This window comes from Fulmarus glacialis, unplaced genomic scaffold, assembly GCF_000690835.1.
Source record: "Fulmarus glacialis isolate BGI_N327 unplaced genomic scaffold, ASM69083v1 scaffold5451, whole genome shotgun sequence".
NCBI classification, from domain to species: domain Eukaryota; kingdom Metazoa; phylum Chordata; class Aves; order Procellariiformes; family Procellariidae; genus Fulmarus; species Fulmarus glacialis.
Window position 1 is genome coordinate 18,300 of NW_009194583.1, and position 21,770 is coordinate 40,069.

The following is a 21,770-nucleotide window of genomic DNA, read 5'->3' on the forward strand; positions in this document are numbered from 1 at the left end:
CATGAAGAAACATTTTTTCTCACCATTTTACTTGGAGAATTACAGTATTCTCTACAAGCATGAAGACTTAATACTATACATTAGCAAATAAAGCACAAAAGTGAATATAAGTAGTGGGATTAAAAAAACCCCCTCTTTCTCTTTCTAAAGCTTCAATCATGACTTTACTTTTCTCCCTCAATGTATCATTGGTGCTGTAATTTGTGTGTCCTACTTGTACACTCATTATTAACTTAGCATAAACAGATGTGTAATTAGGACAGCACAGTAGAAACAGCCACCACTGGTTATTTAAACAATAAGATGCTGAAATCTTTAACAATCTGACCGCACTTCAGAAGAAAAATAAAGCAAATGTTTGAATGCCTCTAGCTACAGAGAGCCTCTTGGCAGCAAGAACTACTTTCTTCTTTAAACCAATCAAAAATATAAAAATGGCTATGGTGAACATTTAAACACATGATCTTCCATGAAAAGCAATTGAGATGAACCGTATTTTGAGTTCAGTTAGCAGAAGGATTTTTTTTTTTAAAATCTACTGTATAATTACAGTACACACATTTTTTTTCTTGTAAAAAATTAGAAGTTAATATGGCCTACACTGTTACTGTAAAGTTTCTTTCTTGCAAACACTTTTGTTAGTAAATCTGAGTCAGTGCATTTCTGCTTTACAGCTACGTTTCATGTTATCTTACAGCAAGACTGCAATGTTTTACTCCTTTGTACCTCCTGCAAAAAATAGCACCTAGAGTAAACGAAATTCCAGTGAGTGAAGCTTATTCCGATATTGCTCCTCCCTCAAGATATTTCAACATTTAAAAAATACACTTTAATAATTTATTTTGGTTTAGGTATCTCTTATTGGCTCTTTTTGTACATCTACCCAATGATTATTCAAAAAGGGTTACTTTGATGCAGGCTGCTGTGATATGTAGCTGCTGAGAGACAGAAGCGTCAGCACCGCTAATACATAGTTATAAAGGGAGAGGGGGGAAAAATTTCATGTTCACATAAGTAGCTTCTAAAGGCAGCTAAGGGCAGTTTCCCTTGCTGGTATTTAAAAAAAAAGTTCTACCTGGGACCATGGTAAGAACACTACAAAGCTTAGAGTAACACTTTTCCATTTTATATGGTACCTATGACCTGCATATCAGTAAATGGAAAAAATAAGTATATGATACACAAGTAATTGATATGCAATCTCAGAATACTGCAAAAAAAAGGTCCCTTCAAAATCTGAAGGAACACAGCATAGAAAAGTGTTCACTTTGAAACATACACCATAATTAGTAGGCTTGTTAAACAAAATATAAACATGCTGTTATTTAGATAAAACTAGCATCAGCTAAACAATTAGTATTTTATATAAAACTAATAATATTGCCAATAGGACTGATGTTATGTGAGAAAAATATGTGCATATGTTTAGTAGCCACATTTACTAACATATTCATATAATTACTGCACACTTACATTAGATGAGAGACTGATTAATTTATTTTGGACTACACTCAAAATCAGCCAACTGAAGTTAAATAGGGTTTCACGTGCCGTGAGGAAGTATCAGTATAAACGATATTTTAATTTAAGAGTAGAAGTATCTATCTGTATTTTAGATATAAATATCTAAATAAAAGTATCTAAATATAAGTATCTAATGCAAGATTTCTTTACTACAGTTAAAAAATGAGGCATGTATTTCACTGTACATCTTCACATTTTTTTTTTTTCTGAAAACCAACCTTTTAAACCAACTCATTGAAACCGCATACACGCATTCATTTTATGAGATCTACACGATATCCCAACAATTCTAGAGAGAGTAACAGCATAGCACAATAAACACTACAGCTACCAGAAATTCCTGCAAAAATAATTTCAGGTGAGAACACTCCACTTGATTACTCATTTTTAAAAGCAACAAGAAATTTCACCGAAGACTAACAACCAATAAAGTAATTAATTATCAAACTTGCTTACGGATATGTTTTCTTACTTTTGAAGAACAGATCTCTACATAGTACCCAAGGCTGCTCCTTCTCTGGAATAAAACTTCACTTTAAACAGTTACCTGTACAAATTTTCTCCAATTTGAAAGTTTCCTCATCATTTCAGTCTCTTAATATATTAAGCATTTGGGAAAATTCACTGTAATTTTTATTGCTTTAAAGCAGCACAATGGAGTAGATCACCATCAATAGCCTACAAAGAAAACCTATCGAGGTTTAATTACTAAATTAAGATGAACTGCTGCCTTGCAAAAATAAAAGGATGGACAACATTACACATCATATAGCTATACACAGAAGTAAATTGGCAGATGTTAATGTTGGGACACACGCTAGTAGCAGACGAACTTTTAGATAAAATTACATGACTCAAGAGTATATTCAGTCAGTTTTGAAAAGAGGAAAACATGTCAAAATATTTGCATGAAATAAAAAACAGACCAAGCTGCACATAATGACAACTGACAAATTAGACATCTTCCTTCATCCAAAAATAGATATCAAGAAACTAACTGCATGGAACACGAGTTTATTTTTCAATTGCAGAGGAAGAAAGAAAAAATTAATAATATTAACTTAGAAAAATCACTAAACCAAACATGATTCTTATTACTGGTTTGTATGTTTCATCCATTTCCTCCCACATCTTGTATTTGTCTTTTTAATTAGGTACTCACACAGCTTTGGGGCTACCTTCCCAGACAGGGACAATTTTATCACATGCAGATCACTATAGCAAGAAAACTGCCAACAGAAAATGTGAGGTCTTACACTACTAAGTGCTTCTGAGGTACAAAACTAACTTAAAACTTGTATAAAGCAACACTGAGAATTTACTCCCCGTTCTGGGAAAGAGCCCAACACTGTCCTTCCAGCCATCCTTTAGAACACATCAGGGACATGACTGAGCAAGAATGACATTAACAATACATTGCTACAGTGGCTCCCTAGAGGTTGATGCAGCCAGAGGTACGGAAGAGCTGTCTTGACAAACAAGGATTATATGGATATCTCTGTTGTCTGTTTTGGACCCAAAGAGAAGAAGTAGGCTTAAACCTCCTGAGGTTAATGTAACAACTACTTGCAACATACCTGTGCAGTACTGTAAACTGTCTGATACAGCCTGTCCATTTTTCTCTTGCACAAAATCTTCATGTTGAAATTCATCCAAGCTATAAAAAGAAAGTTATAATATATATATTTTTTCAAAACCTATTTAACCTCAAACACTATGCAGCAAAATTTCAAACCTTGACAGATTTCTAGTGAGAAATGATACAAGCTCGAATGAGTGAGCACCAGTACCTGGTTTCATATCACGAGACTTGTAATATAGCAGCTTGACATAAGGAGACCTACTGTGCTCAGTAAATCAGTTTTGAAGAGCTTAGGACAAGAACTGCTGTATTTCTTTGCTTTATGAAGTAGATAGGAAAGTATTTTACACTCAAAAAACAGTGTTTGTTGCCCTCTACCGGGCACCTACTGGAAATAGCATGTGTGACACTAAAAGCTGAACATCACAGATGGCCAACAGGTTTATGACTTGATTCTAAAAAACGGTTCCACAGCATGCTGCTGCACTTTCGTATCAGCACCCTTCAGTCAAAAACAAAGTATGAATGGAGCCGCATCATCATTCCAGAATCCAAAATGATAGAGAAATTCCAAATCTATATTTTCCTTTGGACACACTACCCTGTTGTAACAATCAGTTCAATCAAGCAAACTAGCTTTTTGTTATACTTTCATTATTAACCATGAAGTTTTGAATTAACGGTAAGCAGCCATTCTCTAACAATCTCTAATGAATTACCTAGGATATTATGCAGGAGAAAAATATAACAGATACTCTGCAGCCACAACATGGTAAAACAAGCTCTTAGGCCCATTTATTCCTCCCTTCTTTGCTCCATTCCTCTTTTTATAAACTCACCATGATGTCTGAATAAGCTTAGGGAAAAGACTACCTTGATTATCTTGCATCACAAACAACTGAGACATAGGCAAGACTTCGTTAAGGTACCATTAAAACTCCAGACTACCAAAGTAGTTACTAATAAAATATTGTAACTGCAAATACACAGGGACAATATAGAGACAGTGAAAAAGGAATCAAAGACAAACATGCTGTTTAGTGGGACATTCTGTATTTCAGTCATAAGGATTTACAGGGGTTTTTTTTCAATTTTTTCCATTTCGTAGTAGGATATATCTTGAAAATTTCATGTCAATGTTTCATAACAAATGGAAAAGATCTAAAATCTAGTGAAAAAATAAAAGCAAATACATTGTGGTTTTTGAGTATGAAAGTACATTTTATGAAATGCATTATCATCATGGTGTGGGCTAAGTACTGGAGTGACCTTCTTGTGATCTCCAACTCCACACATAAAAGAATCCTCACTTAAGCAGCACAAACTGTGCAACTGAGGTTTCAGCCACCTAATTCTGTAAACAGAAAAAGCTGCCACATAATACAGAACTTTAAAACAGCATGACCCTACTTGCTTCCCACCACCCACCCAAGCTTCTGAGCAGAGTTGTGTTGAAAATGTTGGTAGATAAAAATTTGTATGTGTTTCTACGTGACTTCGTAGCCCGAAGTATTTTTCAAATTTTGAGGTCCAGGACAATCTCAGAAAGATATATGCAAGATGTCAGATCTAAGTTTATGCAGTGGTATTTTTATGTTTTCTGATGAAAGGTAGCAGGAAAGTTTGATTCTTTCTAAAATGATAATTCAGTAATTACATTAAGCTTCCTATGGTATTATTTCTAGATAAAAGAATGTTTCCATGAAAATAGTATCTTATAAAGAATTAATTCCTTTTACAAGAACCATAATGGAAAGTAATTACTGTGTATCCATAAGAATAAATTAAACATTTACATACCAGTTATATTAATACATTTTCAAGCCATTAGAAGACATTTTCAAAAGTATTAACAAAAGTAGTCTAATTAAAAATTAATGCCCACAAAACTAATTCTCACTTTCGAGACTCCGACTTTCAACAAGGGATGAGAAAATCTAGCACAATGTTAGGAAAGGCTTGCTCAGAAATCAACATGTCAAGTTAGACACATGCCAACCTCCCTCTTCATTAAAGCAGAGAATTAAACCAAGTCATACTGCTGACAAGTTGATATTATGGAAATGGTTTATTTTTCTTTTAAAATTGTCTACATTTGGAGGTGAATAGGCTCTGATTTAGAGCTAGTAAAGTCTCTGAAAAATATGAAAATAACTTGTCACAGTTTTTCCCAACTTCTTTCACAGATCTGTAGCTGGGATGATTTCTCCTACCTGCCCGATATGTTATTCCTACAGAACTGCTTTGTGCTGGATGTGTGTACAGCGTAACTTGAGCTAGGGCCGTAAGGGAAACCTACTTGTCTATACACACAGTTTATATGCTTCTTTGCCAGCTGCTATGTCTGCAAGCCACCCGATATAACCCAAATCCTTCCATTTACTGCAATAGGCATGGCTATTGTACACCAAAACACCCACATTCCTATCATGCCCATGCCAGCTTCATGAGAACTTGTGCCATGCCAAATTTGCTATTCCCAGCCTGCATTCTGCAGACTCCCCTTTTCACAGATGCTCACTTGCAAAAAAGACTTTATTCAGTATTTCCAGATGCACTGGTATTCACCTTTTCAGTCATTTTACTTTAAATTATTGTCAAAGAAAACAACATTAATCAAAATAGATGGCAGATGAATACTTTTAGAAAATACTGGGAAAATAAGCATGCCTTGTGCTTCACACCTGTTTCCTAAGCACTGGGACTAAATGGCATAAAAAAAATTAAGAAAGAAAATAGTTAAAACTTGTAGCTACGCCCAAACGATGCAAGGGATTAAAGTGCCTCAAAACAAAAAAACAAAACACCCCACTCACTGATAACTGGTAAAAGCCTTATTTTATAGACTAGTTTGAAATCAACTTAACTCAACTGTCATGACACCATTAGGGTATACGGATCCACCACAGCAAGTAACAGAGAAAGCAGACAGCCTAATCTACAATAATTTGACAAGTCTACACAAATTGATTGTTGATATCTACCAATTTCTCCCTGAAAAATTCTGATTTATGTGAAAAAGGGGTCTGAAGGAAATGTCAAATTCTGGGAAACTTTGTCACGCAAACCTCAAGCTGAATTTCCCCATGTTATAGTATCCCCATCCCTCAGCTCTGATCAGAGGGGAGGGAAAAAGGAGAAAAGGGTCTAAGTTACATAAACATTTCGAAGTGAAACTGCAAGGATAGAAGCATACAAACAAGCTACTTCCAAGCAGTGTAGAGTATAAGCATGTAGTGCACCAGCAACTCCATGGTAACTGCAGTGCTAATCTTACAAAGATTAAAATGCTAAGAAAAATACTGTGGGTTTTTTCACTTCCACATAAAAATAAGCCTTTCTGAAATCCCTGTTCTTTCCCCATTCACAATAAACTATCAGTTAAACTACTTTGGGGTATATTAAATGCTTAAAAGTACATTTATGTTGAATGTCTCTACTAGCAAGGATATAAATATCAACAATACTAAATTAACTAGTTTCCTCTTACCTTGCTCTTTCTGAAGCCCTTAATAATCAGATCAATAAGTTACCTCAGAAATGTAGGAACTGAGGCTGTCAATAAAGAGCCTTAAAATAGCTTTTACTGTTTAAAAACAAAAAACCTTAAAAAATGCAACCACATGCTGAAAAACCGCACAAAATACTTGACACAAAATAACCTAAGCTAGAATACGTACTTCAAAATAATTCTCTACTGTTGTTATTTCATCAACGTATTAAAATATTTCAGTGAGAGCTGACATTCTGCTACTTCTAAGCAACAGAAAACAATGCAATTTTAAGGTATGTCAGGCTAACTTTCTATTTTTCTTCTGCAATTTGGAGAATTCAGCACAACTTCATAGTTAATTACAGAAATACACAAGTTACCTTTTAATTACATAGAGTGAAACAGCTTTCCATAATCCAACACAGACTTTCTCCTCCTTTAGTTGGGGTTCTAGCACTAATGGCACAGAGTGGACACACAGGTAGCGAGGAGAGTAGCAGATTGAGAAAAGCAGAGAACAAAGTAAACATGCCTTAACTTTTTGCTTCACTTTTAAGAAATGGGGAGAAAACATTCTTCCCACGCTCCACCCCCAAGAAAAAATGCAACATTTCTCAGCAAGCGAAAGAAAACAGGATTCCTCACATTCAAAAAAACCTCCTGATTTTCCTACGGATTCGTGCCACAAGTCCCTGCAACTCCTGCATCACCTGCAGAGATGTGACCTTAAAGCCAGGTGTCACACTTCTAAATGAATGGGCTGCAGATCCAGGCAACCATTTTCCCTAGAAAATACAGTATCTGCCAAGAGAACCAGAGGAAGCAACAGACATGTGGGCTCAAAAGAGCCTCGTTTATCTCACAGAAAAAGCTTCTGCAAATTAGCTCCCAAGAAATGCTTTTCAAGAAAACAGGCATGCTTGTAGGGCAGTAATACTGGCAGAATGGTCAACAAGTTATGATCAACTCCATTATTACTATTGTTGCTATATCCCTAGCACCATGATTCTTGGTTTTAGTGGGGAGGGAAGAGGTGCTACAAGTGAACCAAGAAGGCCACTGAGGGGCATACGTACTCATGACACAAGCCCAAATCACCGCTGCCCAAAAACCCAAACATCTGAAGTTACTGACACCAAAGAGTTCAAACATTCCGGTTATCCAAGCTGTGTTTGGAACAAATGATAAGAATTTACGGCCCTTAAACAAAATGCACGAAGGAAAGTAGCTTTTTACCCCAGACTAGCAAATAACAACACTCATTCAGTTTTCTTAGTAATTTCCCATTTGTAGTTATTTCACTAGGTTCCAGACTTGTCAGGGCTCTGGATTTGAAACTCCTACCTGGATTTTTTTTAAAAAATCCTTCTCTGGATCCAAGCAGAGTTCAATAAAGACTGAGTGTTAAGTAGCGGAAGGAGCCAAGTGGCTTCTCAGGGACAACTATACTTACACCTCTGTAGCACCAAGGATGATGTATAGCTCAACCATCACTAGCAAATCCATTAATGCTATTACATTGTTCACTCTGCTTGCTAATCAAGCATCCCTCCCTCCTACCTTTGACTTTCCTACTTAAACTGTAATCTCTCTGAAACTCAGACTACATATATTACTCTGCTTACCATGATGGACCCCTGTTACTATATATTTCCTAAGTAGCACTAATAACAATATAAAAATATGTTTAATAGCACACTCAAAATTATGTTTCAGAATAAAATAATCCAATATATTTGAATTAGAATCAGCACAGAGGAAGTGAATAGAAAATACTAAACTCTACCCTGATCTGTCTTCTCATTTCACCTCCATACAGATTCTTGACCTGTAAAAGTTTCACTTCAAATATCTTAGTTTCATCATTACAATTATTTAACATAATTAATTTCACATGACTTACCCCAATTTTCTTCTTGCAGACCGTGTGAAATAGGGGTAAGATGATACAGGAATAACAGATGCACTTCCCCTTGAAGTAGGAAATTCACCATTATTTTACAATATTTAGTTAAATGGAAATACACCAAGCAAAGAATGAACATGTTTTTCTTTTAGGCAGAACAAACCTAAGACACTCAATGTTGGAATTTTCCTTACGGAACGGAAATCCACTAACAAGTTTGCTGTAATACTGCCAAGACAGAACTTCTATTCACCAGGGTTTTCTTAGTCTTAAGTTTTCATTCAATCCTAATTATATTTCACCTCATTTTCCCTCAAAATATTCTGAACACCCACCCTCTTCCCACATTATAATTTTTGGATGTGAAAAGTTGAGAAGAAAAATATACCCTTTACAGCATGAGAAATCCACTACAAAAAAAAAAAAGACATGACTGGCTAGATTTTTGCAACATTAAATCTGTCAATGTATACACCAGGCTTTTAATACTAAGTATACGTACATTAGATTTTGCACAAACATTGCAACAAAAGGCAATCTTATACAAGCAGATATTTTACTCTTGAACCTAATACAGTTGTATCAGACAAATTATTTTGTCTTATTCCATTTCCTTGTATCAGACTGATATCCTTTGTCTATGTCTGACTAGATGCAACACAATATCATGAAATCCCATCACAAGCAGAGCCATAGTACTACAAGTTATTTCGAGCCTTTAGGTTAGCACATGACCACCATCTACTTGCCTTTCTGACAGCAAGTTACAGCTACATGCAGTACATTCCATTAACCAGAAAAAAAAAAAGGTACATTTGAAATTAAGGAACAGGTATACCAGATCTTGATTCTGCATTTTCAGTGAAGAAATCTTACTTCCTCACACCACTGTAACTGTTGCTTGTTCCATGACTATGTCACTAAACTATATATGGTTCAAGTATTAACTACTTTTATTTCAAATCTGTGAGATTAACAAAAAAGTAGCATAAATATTTACCAGAAGAGAGCATTGCAAACCAGACACCTGTTTTAATCAATCCTTCATCAGCCTGAACAGTATAATTGTCATCACCTGATGCTAGGAAAAGTACCTAACCACCTTTTAAAGATTAAACTATATATGCTATTAAAGTTTTTTATATATTTTCTATGTCCTGGGCTCTGAACTGATTTCCGTAAACGCTTTTTAGAAGATCCATTACATATTTATGAAGAGAGCTTACTGTTCTGCATCTGTATTTAATCTGCGTGGGATCTTTCTTTTGACTGAACTCTTTTTTGACAGTAGAGCTTGGTTCTGGTGGTGGTCCCCAGGAGTGCAATGTGGCCCCAGAAAAGACTTAACTTCTTTATTTTGAAGATTGGTGTTTTTCCCCTTGTGAACAGAGTCTTCTTTGGACATAGCAGAACTTTCAAGAGACTGAGAAGTATCTTTCTGCAACAACAGTTAATTGTTTCAGAGATTCAAAGCACTTAAAGCTATTGCTTCCAACTCAAAAACCTGCAAGTTTTAAAGTAACTTTTAAAAGAACAGTTTACCCTACCTTCTGAAAGTCACACCTAGCAGAAATTATCTTCTAATCATATTAATAAGATAAATTCTGTCTAGAAAATGACAGTGAGCATGTTGCAGTAGTTGCCTCTCCCACATTCTAATTTATATTAGGTTATCCAGTCAGTCAAACTAGTAACTTCTAAACAGTTACATAGTTCTACGGAGGACTGTCGTAACACTTTCAGAAAAGCATTGAATCGTTGCTTTTAAAAAGTTCTAAATTATGACTTTCAAAAATTTTGCTCTCAAAATAGCAAATGAAGTTAATCAAGAGACAATGTAACCAGGTTCTGAACTCAAATGCAAAATTCTCCATTCTAATTACAATCATAGCTGCTTAAGTGCTATAGCATTAATTCTCAAACACTGTACCTGAACAAGTTCCACTCCTGAGGCTTCTTCAGCTGCATTGCTACAGCTGATGTATCTTATGGCACTAATTATTCCCTGAACAGCAATGCGCTTGTGTTCTCTGTAATGCAAGTCTTCAATCTCATGGCTTTCAAAACCGATTCCACTGCAAAAAAAGAAATCTCCATAAACAAGTTTTAAAGAAATACAGTATCAAAATGCCTGAATGCAAGACTCAAAAGAAAAGATAATTTGTTATTAAATATTAAATTGCTTTAAAATTACATTTTTGAAGAATTTGAAATCTTTTTGTTGTTCACATCACATGGAAAAAAATTTAAACAATAAACCTTTTTAGCTCACAAGCATCTTTCAGTATGCATTATCAGATATCTCAATTTCTGTTTCAGGTGAAATTTCTAATTCACTGTATTCGTCAGTATAACTGTCTTTAATTCTGATTTAGTAGAATTCAGAGTAAAACTTCTGGGCAGATCTGTAGCTCATGTAAGCTGCTACAGCTCTCCTGCAGCTAATGGTGCCATGATACTTTCTGTAAGATGAGGATTTAGCCTATGATACATTTAGTCATGAAAGGGAGTTTTTCTTAAATGACATTACAAATTTGTGTAATCACTAATAGTAACTGTGTTGCTTTTTAATTGACACTTTAAATGCTTGGAGTAAGACTGAACTGAAAAAGGCTACAAATCTTAAAGATATTTGACGGTATGATACCTTTATTGTTTTTACAGTATTTCAAAAAGTTATTCGGAGGTCGTGGAAAAGGATAATAGCCACCAATGACAGTTTTCTTCATTTGATCAGCTTCGCTTTGTGTTTTAGTCCACTGAATGAAGTTTTTCACTTTGGTATCCTTGGTGTATGGCTGGCCCTTGTGCCACCCTTTTAAAACAAAAATAATCAGGTATCAAAACCAAAGCAGGTTACTGTCATCTGTTCTCATCTTGAAACTATCCTGAACGCTTCATAGAAAAAACGAATTAAGAAAAACCTGGCTAGAGAATACAAAAGACACCTTTCCACCAGTCAACAGTGTTTTAAGAAATTAGTATCTTGAATTCCTTGACTAACACTTGCATTTGACACTGAAAGTTAGACAAATGTTAAGTAATAGAAAGAAATAAAATGACTAGCAGAAATGCTACTAGAATACTTTCTCACAGGAGCATACAAAGCAGTAAAATGATCAGAAATGGTTTTATTAGCAGGAAAGAGCACATAAGTCATCTTCACAGGGTTCAGCAAAGATTGTTACTGACAGGTAATCAGCAAGGTATGTATTCATTGTTGGCTGGTTTAAAACCAAGATATAGACTAAATACCAGAAAAGACACCTTTCCACCAGTCAACAGTGTTTTTAGAAAGAAATAAAATGACTAGCAGAAATGCTACTAGAATACTTTCTCACAGGAGCATACAAAGCAGTAAAATGATCAGAAATGGTTTTATTAGCAGGAAAGAGCACATAAGTCATCTTCACAGGGTTCAGCAAAGATTGTTACTGACAGGTAATCAGCAAGGTATGTATTCATTGTTGGCTGGTTTAAAACCAAGATATAGACTAAATACCAGTTTTATCAAATAAATTGTACCACGCCTAAGCTGTGAACTGAAATAGATCTTATCCAATAGTTTGCTATCTCCAGCTGTAGTTCTCATTTCCAACCCAGACAGACATACAATGAACTAAAGCTAGGGTGGGGAAAAGCCTAAGTACTTAATTAGAAAATTAAGCACAAAAATACACTGAAAGAAAGCAAAGGAAAAAAACAATCTCTCAAACCCTTCATTTAGAAGTAAATTAAATCATTAGAAACCTATTAACAATAAGACTAGCTTGCTTTGGTAGTCCAATTAAGTACAAAACACGCTACCCAGCTTGCCAGGAAAGACCACGTGTATAGAACTGACTATGTTCAGGTACCTTTTTAGCACATATTTTTCTCTATTCCTGCTTGTCAGCAGAAAGATTCAGACTGGGTGACTGATATGTTAGGAAGAAATGAGCTGAATAAACAAAACAGGAAAGATACACCTATTGCATCTTATACTCCCTTGCAATTAGGCCAGTACATCACTTGCCTGCAACACTGCCATAATCTGCCTCCTGATTCAAGAGCAAATATATTATAAACGGCTGTGCCTGGTCCTGCCTGTGACATGCTGACGGGTGGTATCTAGTGTACAGTATCACAGGGCCATAAAGAGTATTGTAACTGCAGACAGGAGTATTCAAACAAGACTATCTAGAAGGAACGCTCCTTCAGTGCAGCCCAGCACCACATCCCTTCCCAGACCACACGGTCTGCATAAGGCCCTGCACATTGGGAAAAATGAAACATAACAGCTCTCCAAATATTTGGTGAAAAAGATTAGCGAAGATAAATTTAGGACAACTATACCCATTTTTTTTCCTCTAATAAGGAAATCTGTAAGCCAGAAAAGCTGCAAGTGATTTTTTATGTTTTTAAGGAAGTGGTAATCTGCATTGCTATACTATCAAAGGATTAAAACGGTCTGAAAGAATTAGTAAACATATGACTTAACCTAATAATACTTACGTACTTTTCATAAGATACACCCATTAATCCCTCACAAGAATGCAATTTGCCTTTTTTCTTTTTGCAATGGTATTTTATTATTAACTCAAAGTAATTTCTGGCAGGGAAACTAATACTATGCCCTGATTATTTTGTTGTAAAAATCAAATACCCTTTCCAAAGAAATAAGATGAGAACTACATAAAACTAAAACTAGTTTAAGTCACCTGTAATGAATATTTGACTTTCATTGGAAGTCGTAAGGTAAATTGTGCTGGAAGGATTCTCAGTGAAGTCCCGTACCACTCTCATCTGTGTACACACCAAGTATGTCACTGGAGAAAAAAATAAAACCTTCAGTTTTTTTCCTGATATTTCATTGATTTTAGAATGTCAAGACTGACACACACTGGATTTTATTAAGTGCTCTAAACAAGACATTTTAGTTCTTGACCCTACAAATGCTTCAGCATGTGTTGAGCCTCTGATATAAATTACCATATGGAGATATAACTAAATTTTCAATTTAATAACTGTGCAGGGAAATTTCAGCATACGTATTAGTACTAAAGCATGAGATACTTCATCAGGTAGGATATCAATGAAACAAATAGTAAAAATATGGTATTAGATAGCTGTGTTTCTTAAGGATAAAAAGCATAAGATCATGGAAAGCACAAGAAATCATGACATGCCACTGCAAAACTTCTAAATAGAGTACAAACTCACTCTTTTGTTAATATTTTAGTTAAACACTGGAATGTCATTCTTTGCCATCTCCCCAGAACACTCAAAATGAATGCAGCCATAATCCTAACAGGGTTGTGCAGCTGGTCCTGCATCATATGATATTAAAAAATGCACGTGACACCAACCAATGTTAATGGAAGGATGAGGGCTTGGAGAAGAAGAGAAAGAAGACAAGAAGAAATATTTAAAGCTCTTTTAAAATCCTTAATTAAGGATTCTCCAGTTTGAAATTTATCATTCTTAGCTCACATGCAATAACTAACACAGCTGGGTGATGATCGCTATTTGGCCAAACAATATTTATTCAAAGAAATGAAGCTTTTCTACTTTCACCTCTCCCTTCCTCCAATTCTCTTAAATTATTCCTGTCTATAAAAAAAATACTTATTTACAGGACAAAGGGAGTAATAGATTTGACCAGCTGCCTTCTTTATTTGCCTCTGATGCAAGAATGTTGCCCCAGGTGCTTCACTGAAGTTTCTGTTGAAATTAATGAGATCAGATGAGCCCCAGGCCCAGCTGCCCACCTCTGTGTTTAGACTAACTGGCAGATTGCAATATGATAAGGGTTTCAAATACTTAAACTATTTTTTTTTTATTTTTAAATTTTAACTTCTGATCAGCTATTTTCTGTTTGAGGAGATAAACGATGGCAACGTTTTATTCAGTGGCAATTATACTCAGAATTTGAAATTAGCAACCAACTAGAAAAACACTATCGATAATTACTAATAAGTATTATAGAGAGATGAATACTTGGGTGAATATGCTCGAACACATCTGGCTGAGAAGTTGCAAATATTTCCAGTATGAATGGTTGGTCTGAGGTCCCATCAATGGCATGTGCCCAACGATAGAGCCAGAAGTCTTCACCATGTTCTATACAAATAAATATTAAGAAAAATGTATAAGCATTTATTCAGAAAGTTAAAAATTGTTTGATAAATTCTGAAAGTCATATTTATAGAAAAACCTCTCTTTCTTGCTCGTTCAGCCCTTCCTACAAATGTCACAAGACCAATAACATCACAGGAATGATTGTTTGGCAAGCCATCCAGTTCTGACCTAAAACCAAAACAGAACAAAAATGTGGGTATTTCTTAATAACAGAACACAAAGCTTTCTCAGAAACTTTTCAAAAAACATTTCCAACTAACATTCAGTGTAATGTAGAGAAATTTAAGTTCTAGCTTGACAACCAATAAAATTCTATTTTACCTTGTGATAAACCGATATTTAACTTCAGGTAATCCCCACTCTGGCTTAACCATTTCTTCTGGAATAATACTTATTTTAGTAGGAGGGTCTCGAACATTAAGGCTGATTTCTGACAAAGGAAAAAAAAAAAGTCAGTAACATTTAAGGCATGAATACAAATAAAAAAAAAAACCAAACTTAAACCCCACAAAAAACCCAGGGTCAAGTTTCTTAAATGAAGTATTCCAACTTTGTCTCACTGCTTGTGAAATTATTAATCAATTCTTCTGACTTTATGTTTTAATCAAAATAAAGTAAGGAATTCAGGTACAGCATTGAACAACGCAATTTTATGATCTGAGCAATGTTAAACTTTCCAATTCCCTACAATTAGTCTGATCCAGGCAGATATTTTAAAAACCAGCAACAAAAACTAATACTACAATACTGATTAGATACAAAGTACTTTTTACGCTAGCTTCATTCTCAAATGTCACTAAGATCTAAAACTGACTTGCAGACAATGAAGTAAAACAGAAAACAAAACTATCAGATTTCATACTTCCACATTTGATACCAGTTCAGGTAGTTATTACTATGACAGAAATACACCACAGCCATGGAGGAAAACAGAAAAGTCTTCTCATATCTATAGCACCTGAAAAATTTAATTTATTAAGCAGACTGTTCAGATGCTGAATAACATGGTGGAGCACTGGGGGAAGCAGGGGGTTATGCAACCAGATAAAAAATACAGGAGGAAGGGCTTCAGCATCTAGAATACACAAGGTGGTACTCTGTTGTCTCTCTCATAACAAGACGAATCTTGCTGGTATGAAAAAGACAGATTCTAATGAAGTTTCTACAAGATGCTTGGGTTTAGGTAAGGGATTATTAAAATAATGCACCCAGAAAATTAAATAGGTATAAATAATTTATACAATTGTTTATATAACTATGTAGAGCCCCTCACCTTAGCGGTGCAACATTAGGAAGGTGTTATACTTGAAATCAGACCCTTTCTTTTGGCTGTTGCTTTCTAGAAACGTATTTGGAGGACAATCGTGGTTTTGCATATGGTGTTTTAGGACAGTATCTCAGAGAAAATTCCTGAAAACAAAACTTACCCATGCATCAAAACTATTTATCAATTGTTTCGTCATGTTGAGATAAGATGACAGCCATATACTCAACTCAGGACTATACCCTGGGATGATTCAGAAGCTAAGGTCAGTCCAGGCTATTTGAAACAGCAGTTTTCATCAGTACCACATAAATTCAGTGATCCATGAAATGCACACATTGCCTAGCACTGGAATTCAAGGTGTTGGTACTAACTATTTAAGCTCCAAAGGTTTTAGGTGCTGAAACAGCACCTGTCAGCATGTCACACAATACTGCAGCTGCAAACAGAAGCAAGCAATGCAAAACTCACTTCACAGAAACCTAAGAATATGCCAGAAGCATACTGTCTTGCAAGAACTCATAATCTGGAAACCCCTTTCCCTTGTGGCCTTGTTAACCCTCCAGATACATTTTCCAACATTTACAGGTGAATGGTTGTAAGAAACACTGGAAAGCTGGGATTTGATGGAATTACAAATTGGAAATATATGATGAAAAAAGTAATTGTTACTTAAGCAATTGTGTAATTGATTGCTTTAACTAACTAGCTGAAGAACTTTTGGAGCACTCATTGTGCATGCTTAAAAAAAAATGAAATACTGCCCCACACAGAGATATTTATATTAATGGAGTAATTAGTGAGGTATTAAATTTCACTTCATCTGAACAAAAAAACCCCATGCACCAGGAGTTGTATAAAATTGATTTTACAACTGCTCTAGAAATTTTTCTGGATATTCTGTTCCCTTTAGACTCTCTTCTTACAGGATATATAGGCAAAAGATCCATCAATGCATGGTAGTATGTGCTTTTTAAGTTCATATTAAGACAAAATTCTTAGCTTTGTGCTGAGAAAAGAAGTTACTGTACATACATTGATATGAACCGAAGAGTAGTAATTTGTACAGTTTATCCCCGGTCTGAAAATACACCATGGCACTTTACTATAGACTGACTTTTAATTCTTTCATTACACATCTATTACCATTTACAGCCCATTGGCCTAATTTTCCATTTTGATCTCTTTGTTAACATTTCTACCCCAATAATGCTTGCAGAAATCAGTAGTGTAGTGTGAAGGAACCCATTAAAATGAAGTGATATTTGCCCACAAAGAAAGTCTCCTCAGACGGCATATTTTATTCTGTCCTTTTCCCGTAGAAAGGTTTTGTGGCAATTATAATTGTTTTCAGGGCTGGCTTGTAATCATCATCAGCTTCCTTCACAAACTTCCATTCCTGGCTAAACATTTCTCTCTCCTGCCAAATCATCACAAACACGTCAGACATTAAGATCTGGTTTTAAGGCAAAGATACATTAGGCAGAGAATACGCTGCTTCTGGCAGTGAAAATATTGTTTATTTTTGTGCACTGTAGCAACTGCATTAGAAAACTGTCATCGTTAATAAGTTATACATACATCACCCTTCACTAACTCACATATTTGCTTGTTTCAAGGAAGTTATTTGAATTTTCTGAATGTTGGCTGTCGTTTTGTTCTGAGTATAAAAGCACAAAAGGGGAAAGAACTCATGTTCAGTGAAGTAGGAGAGAAAAAATATGTTGACCAAATCCAGTTTGAAAAGGCTGTTATTGTTATATTGCAGCACTTGTACTCCTGTAGCATAGCTCCTCTGAATATCTGTCATACTAAACAACTGCAAGTAAGAAAATACTTTCTTACAGCCAAGGAATATTCTTCATATATGCACTCCCACAGTGCTGCTATTTCAGCACAGACAGGGGACATCAATGCAACTTTTTATTCAGTGGAGCTTTGCAGATACTCTGGGCTTTGACCATATACAGTAAAATCTAAAGTCAGATCAGGTGACAATGTGCTCCAATGACCTGGAAGAAGGTGTGAGCAGTGCACAAACGATAACTGTATTATTAATCAGGAAGTAGAATCAGACTAAAATTCAGGACCAGAGGCCTGTCTTTATGACCCCAATACCTGAAATCAGGGATTCGATTTTTATTTATTTATTTTTTAAATAAAGGTTTTAACTAATGGTGGCAATAAACTTTGTAGACATGATCCAAATATAAACAGGGAACAATAAGAACTTGGATGCTAAGACACCTTTCAGAGATAATATTTAAGGATATATACCTTACCAATTAGTCTCAGCAATGGATCACTTTCTATTTTATTTCTATGAAGAGCTACCTTTTTACAGCTATATTTCATTGAATCAAAACAGATTTCTGCAATACTTAACCAATCGTAGCAAATCTCTTCATCTGTGAATCCCCTGGGGTTGGCTGTGTTTTAAATGGATAACTGGTTTTGATAGCATACTGTTCAAGAAGAAGTACCGTGCCAACCTTCATACTGTTATACCATTCAGGACATAATGAATTCCACAAGACCATTGACATCATGCCTGAACCATCAGCAACTTCAAAGTAAGCCTAAAGAAAAAAAAGAGACAAAATACATTCATCTTTTATTTACCATCATTCTGGTATGTATTTATTTTGGATAATGCATCAGCTACTTAACTATGAACAATTTCTCTGATGATTACAAATGGATACAGAGTATGTTCCAAAACTTGTACTGAATACTAGAGTTGAAGAAGTCCCTAATTTCCACAAAAGAATTCTTCCACAACTACCCCAGCCCAAATTCTTATCTTTCCAGTGCTCAGTAACAGTAGGTGACGTCAGTCTCACTCTGTGGTTTTTGGAGGAGGTTGGGGAAATACCATGCACACGAAACAATACTGAAAAGATTCTTCTTTGCCAGAGAGAGTGCTGTATTTAGAGTAACATTCCAAAATATCCATGAAGAAAAAACAAATTTGGAAGTTGAGATGTTACAAGACCATTTGGTAAACATTCTTGATCAAAACATGATACAAGTCTGATTCTTAAGCAAAAAACAAAAAATGCAGAAAACAATCTGCACTGCAAACCACTATCTTTTCATTGAAATTTTTCTCACGACAAAGATTTCTACACAATTTTTTTTTAAACTGGGAGAACTTTGAATCCATAACTGAGCAGATCACTGAGCAGTGAAAAAGATTTTTAAACAGTCTTACAATGGTCTTAAAAGGTAGCAATCCACCGAAAAAAAATCTCAGCTCTATCAAAATGCTTCATTTTATCCATTCATCTGTCAGCCTCAAACAGTCATCTGCTTTTGTTCCTACTACCATCCACTCTTCAATATATCACCATTCTTGAACATACCTAACACCGTATGTTTTTTCCCCCTTGCTGCTTCTAAAATCCTCTTTTCCTTATTCCAAGTTCAATACAGAGATTATACAAATCAACACTCGTTAGTTCGTTCTAATAGTCCTAATTAGTCATGAACCGTGCATCCTTGAAAGTAAACCATTGTATCACAGAATCTTTTGTTACCCCATTGTTTTTTATCTAATAACAGTAATTCAACACACAACATTATCTAAAGAAGGAATGCATAGAGCAAAAACCATGTAAAATCTGTCTCCTAACTTCTTGAGCTACATCAGCTCTGGGTACTGATTCTACAGCTAATACCAGGAAATGTGACTGATGAACTGCCATGAAAGTTAGGAGTATTATCTAGACTGTCTACTGAGAAGCACCTCCAATAAAAAGACCCAGATTTATCTTCATGTGCAAAGGGAATGGAAACTTGGAATAAGAGAACACCACAGCCTTTCATTAAGACGTTTCATACCTCTCTCTCCCCATGGAAGAATTCATATGAGTTATTGGAGCTCTTTGTAAAGCGTTGCCCTCTTGTATGGGGTCTGGCTGGGATGGAGTTTATTTTCTTTGTACCAGCCTGCATGGTGCCGCATTTTAGATCTGTGACTAAAATAGTGTTGATAACACGCCAATGTTTTAGCTGTTGCTGAACAGTCCTGCACAGTGTCAAGGTTCTTTCTCTGTTTCTCACTCTGCCACCCCAGTGAGTAAGCTAGGGATGGGCAAGAGGCTGGGAGGGGACACAGCCGACCTGAACTGACCTAGGGGATATTCCATGCCATGTAACATCATGCTCAGATGTAAAACGGGCTGCTTGTCTTCCCAAAGCACCCATTGTTCAGAGACTGGCTGGGCATTGGTCTGCTGGTGACAGGTGGTGAGCAATTGCCTTTGCACCACTTGCTTGCCTTTTTTTCCTCCCCCTTTCCCTTTTCCCCTTCACCTTATTAAACTGTCTTTATCTCAACCCATGTTTTTTTCCTCGCTTTTGCTCTTCCAATTCTCTCCCCCACTCCTCTGGAGGGGGCAGTGGAGAGCAAAGGACCAGCTGGTGAGTGCTTAGTTGCTGGCTGGGACCAACCCACCACACCTCCTGTTTCCATTTCGAAGAAGCTCTACACAAAAATATCACAAGTAAAACATATTAGGAAAATCATTACGAATTTTATAGTAAAACAACCTATCTGGAAGTCACCAGGGGAGAGAATTAGGGGATACAAATTGTTAAAACTTGTTTGCTTTTTTTTTTTCTTGACAAGACAGACTAACCCCAACTTCCAAAGCGTATAGACCAGAAATGTTTAGGTTGTTAAGCTACTAAAAAATCCAAATATTTTTTTTTTCTTCACAGAAAGCTCAACTGAACTATAGTAACTGAAACACATCCACCAAAGTTTGCACATACGATCACTAAATTCCATTTCCTACTCTAAAGGGCCCAGCATTTTTGTAAAGGTAGCATTTTTAATATAAAGTAGCTACAACATAAATCTTAACTTTATGTGCTTACTATATGGGAATAATGATTTCCATACATCCTACAGCTATTTGTTAGAGTGTTAACCTATGTATTTATTCCTCTTTACCTGATAAGGCATATCCAGTCTTTTCTCTGGTTTCCCGTAGTACCTTAGTCTAGATTTGTGCAGGACTCTCACAAGAAGTGGATGGAAGTGAACTCTGCTTCTCCAGGTCATTTCCAGCTGACCAAGAGAAGTCACCTTGGAGACTAAGGTTAAAGAAGAAAAAAAAAAAGACCAAAAAAGAGCATTCATGATTGAAAATTTAAGTTTTCAGGAGTAAAGTGCACAGACCAGGACGTCATATGTATTTTCTTAATGTTTCTAACACTTAAAAAGGCTCATTTGCTGATACTATTCACCACGAAATCCTGTTCTGAGCTATCTGCACACAGCACAGTTTTGTTTTGGTTTTTTGGTTTTGTTTTTTAATTAAAAAAGAGAGTGATGACACATGTAAAATGACACAGCAGTGGTGTCAGACGAGCAGAAGAGCTACTACAAAAGACATAGGTGTTAGCCTACAAGGGCATCACACTTGTGCCGAAGTCCCGCTTATACCTCCCTCCTCACGAGGCTTCCTGGACTGGCCTGAGCCCCTCAGCACTGACCGCATTTTGGGTGGCAGCTTCTAGGTGCGAGCACCCAGTCCCACGGACTAGCCAGGAGACTACTACTGAGACAGATGTTTTTGACCCCTCAGAAGACTGGGTGCAAGCACCACAGCTACCTATTTTCAGTCAACGTTTCGTAAAGTTTAAAAAACCCTCTCAAAGTAACACGAACATGTAAACTGCGGTATGTACGGCACATTCGTATCGGTGCCTAACGCCACCGGAGGGTCACTTCTGACCAGGGGGCTCGGCCCAGCTGCACAAGCAACGCCAGCAACCGCGCTTCTCATCCCTACGGGCGCCTGCGGACGGCTTCAGCAGCGCAGGCCTCCCTAGGGCGCTCGGCTGCCTCCGGGCCGATTTCCACCTACAT

At 36.1% G+C, this 21,770-nt stretch overlaps 1 protein-coding gene across 1 annotated transcript in view; it reads right to left on the bottom strand.

The window, feature by feature from the left end:
• LOC104084086 (chromosome unknown open reading frame, human CXorf57) overlaps nt 1-21,399 on the bottom strand; it is a 30,317-nt gene extending 8,918 nt beyond the window's left edge. The window contains exons 1-12 of the mRNA XM_009587806.1: nt 21,345-21,399; nt 20,850-20,992; nt 18,276-18,468; nt 14,947-15,055; nt 14,702-14,793; nt 14,485-14,607; nt 13,206-13,313; nt 11,143-11,320; nt 10,436-10,580; nt 9,732-9,943; nt 8,503-8,571; nt 3,102-3,181 (exon numbers count right to left, since the gene is read on the bottom strand). Of these exons, the coding sequence (XP_009586101.1) occupies nt 3,102-3,181; nt 8,503-8,571; nt 9,732-9,943; nt 10,436-10,580; nt 11,143-11,320; nt 13,206-13,313; nt 14,485-14,607; nt 14,702-14,793; nt 14,947-15,055; nt 18,276-18,468; nt 20,850-20,992; nt 21,345-21,399 (1,507 nt within the window). The remainder of the gene's footprint in view (nt 1-3,101; nt 3,182-8,502; nt 8,572-9,731; nt 9,944-10,435; nt 10,581-11,142; nt 11,321-13,205; nt 13,314-14,484; nt 14,608-14,701; nt 14,794-14,946; nt 15,056-18,275; nt 18,469-20,849; nt 20,993-21,344) is intronic.
• Nucleotides 21,400-21,770: the final 371 nt, after the last annotated feature.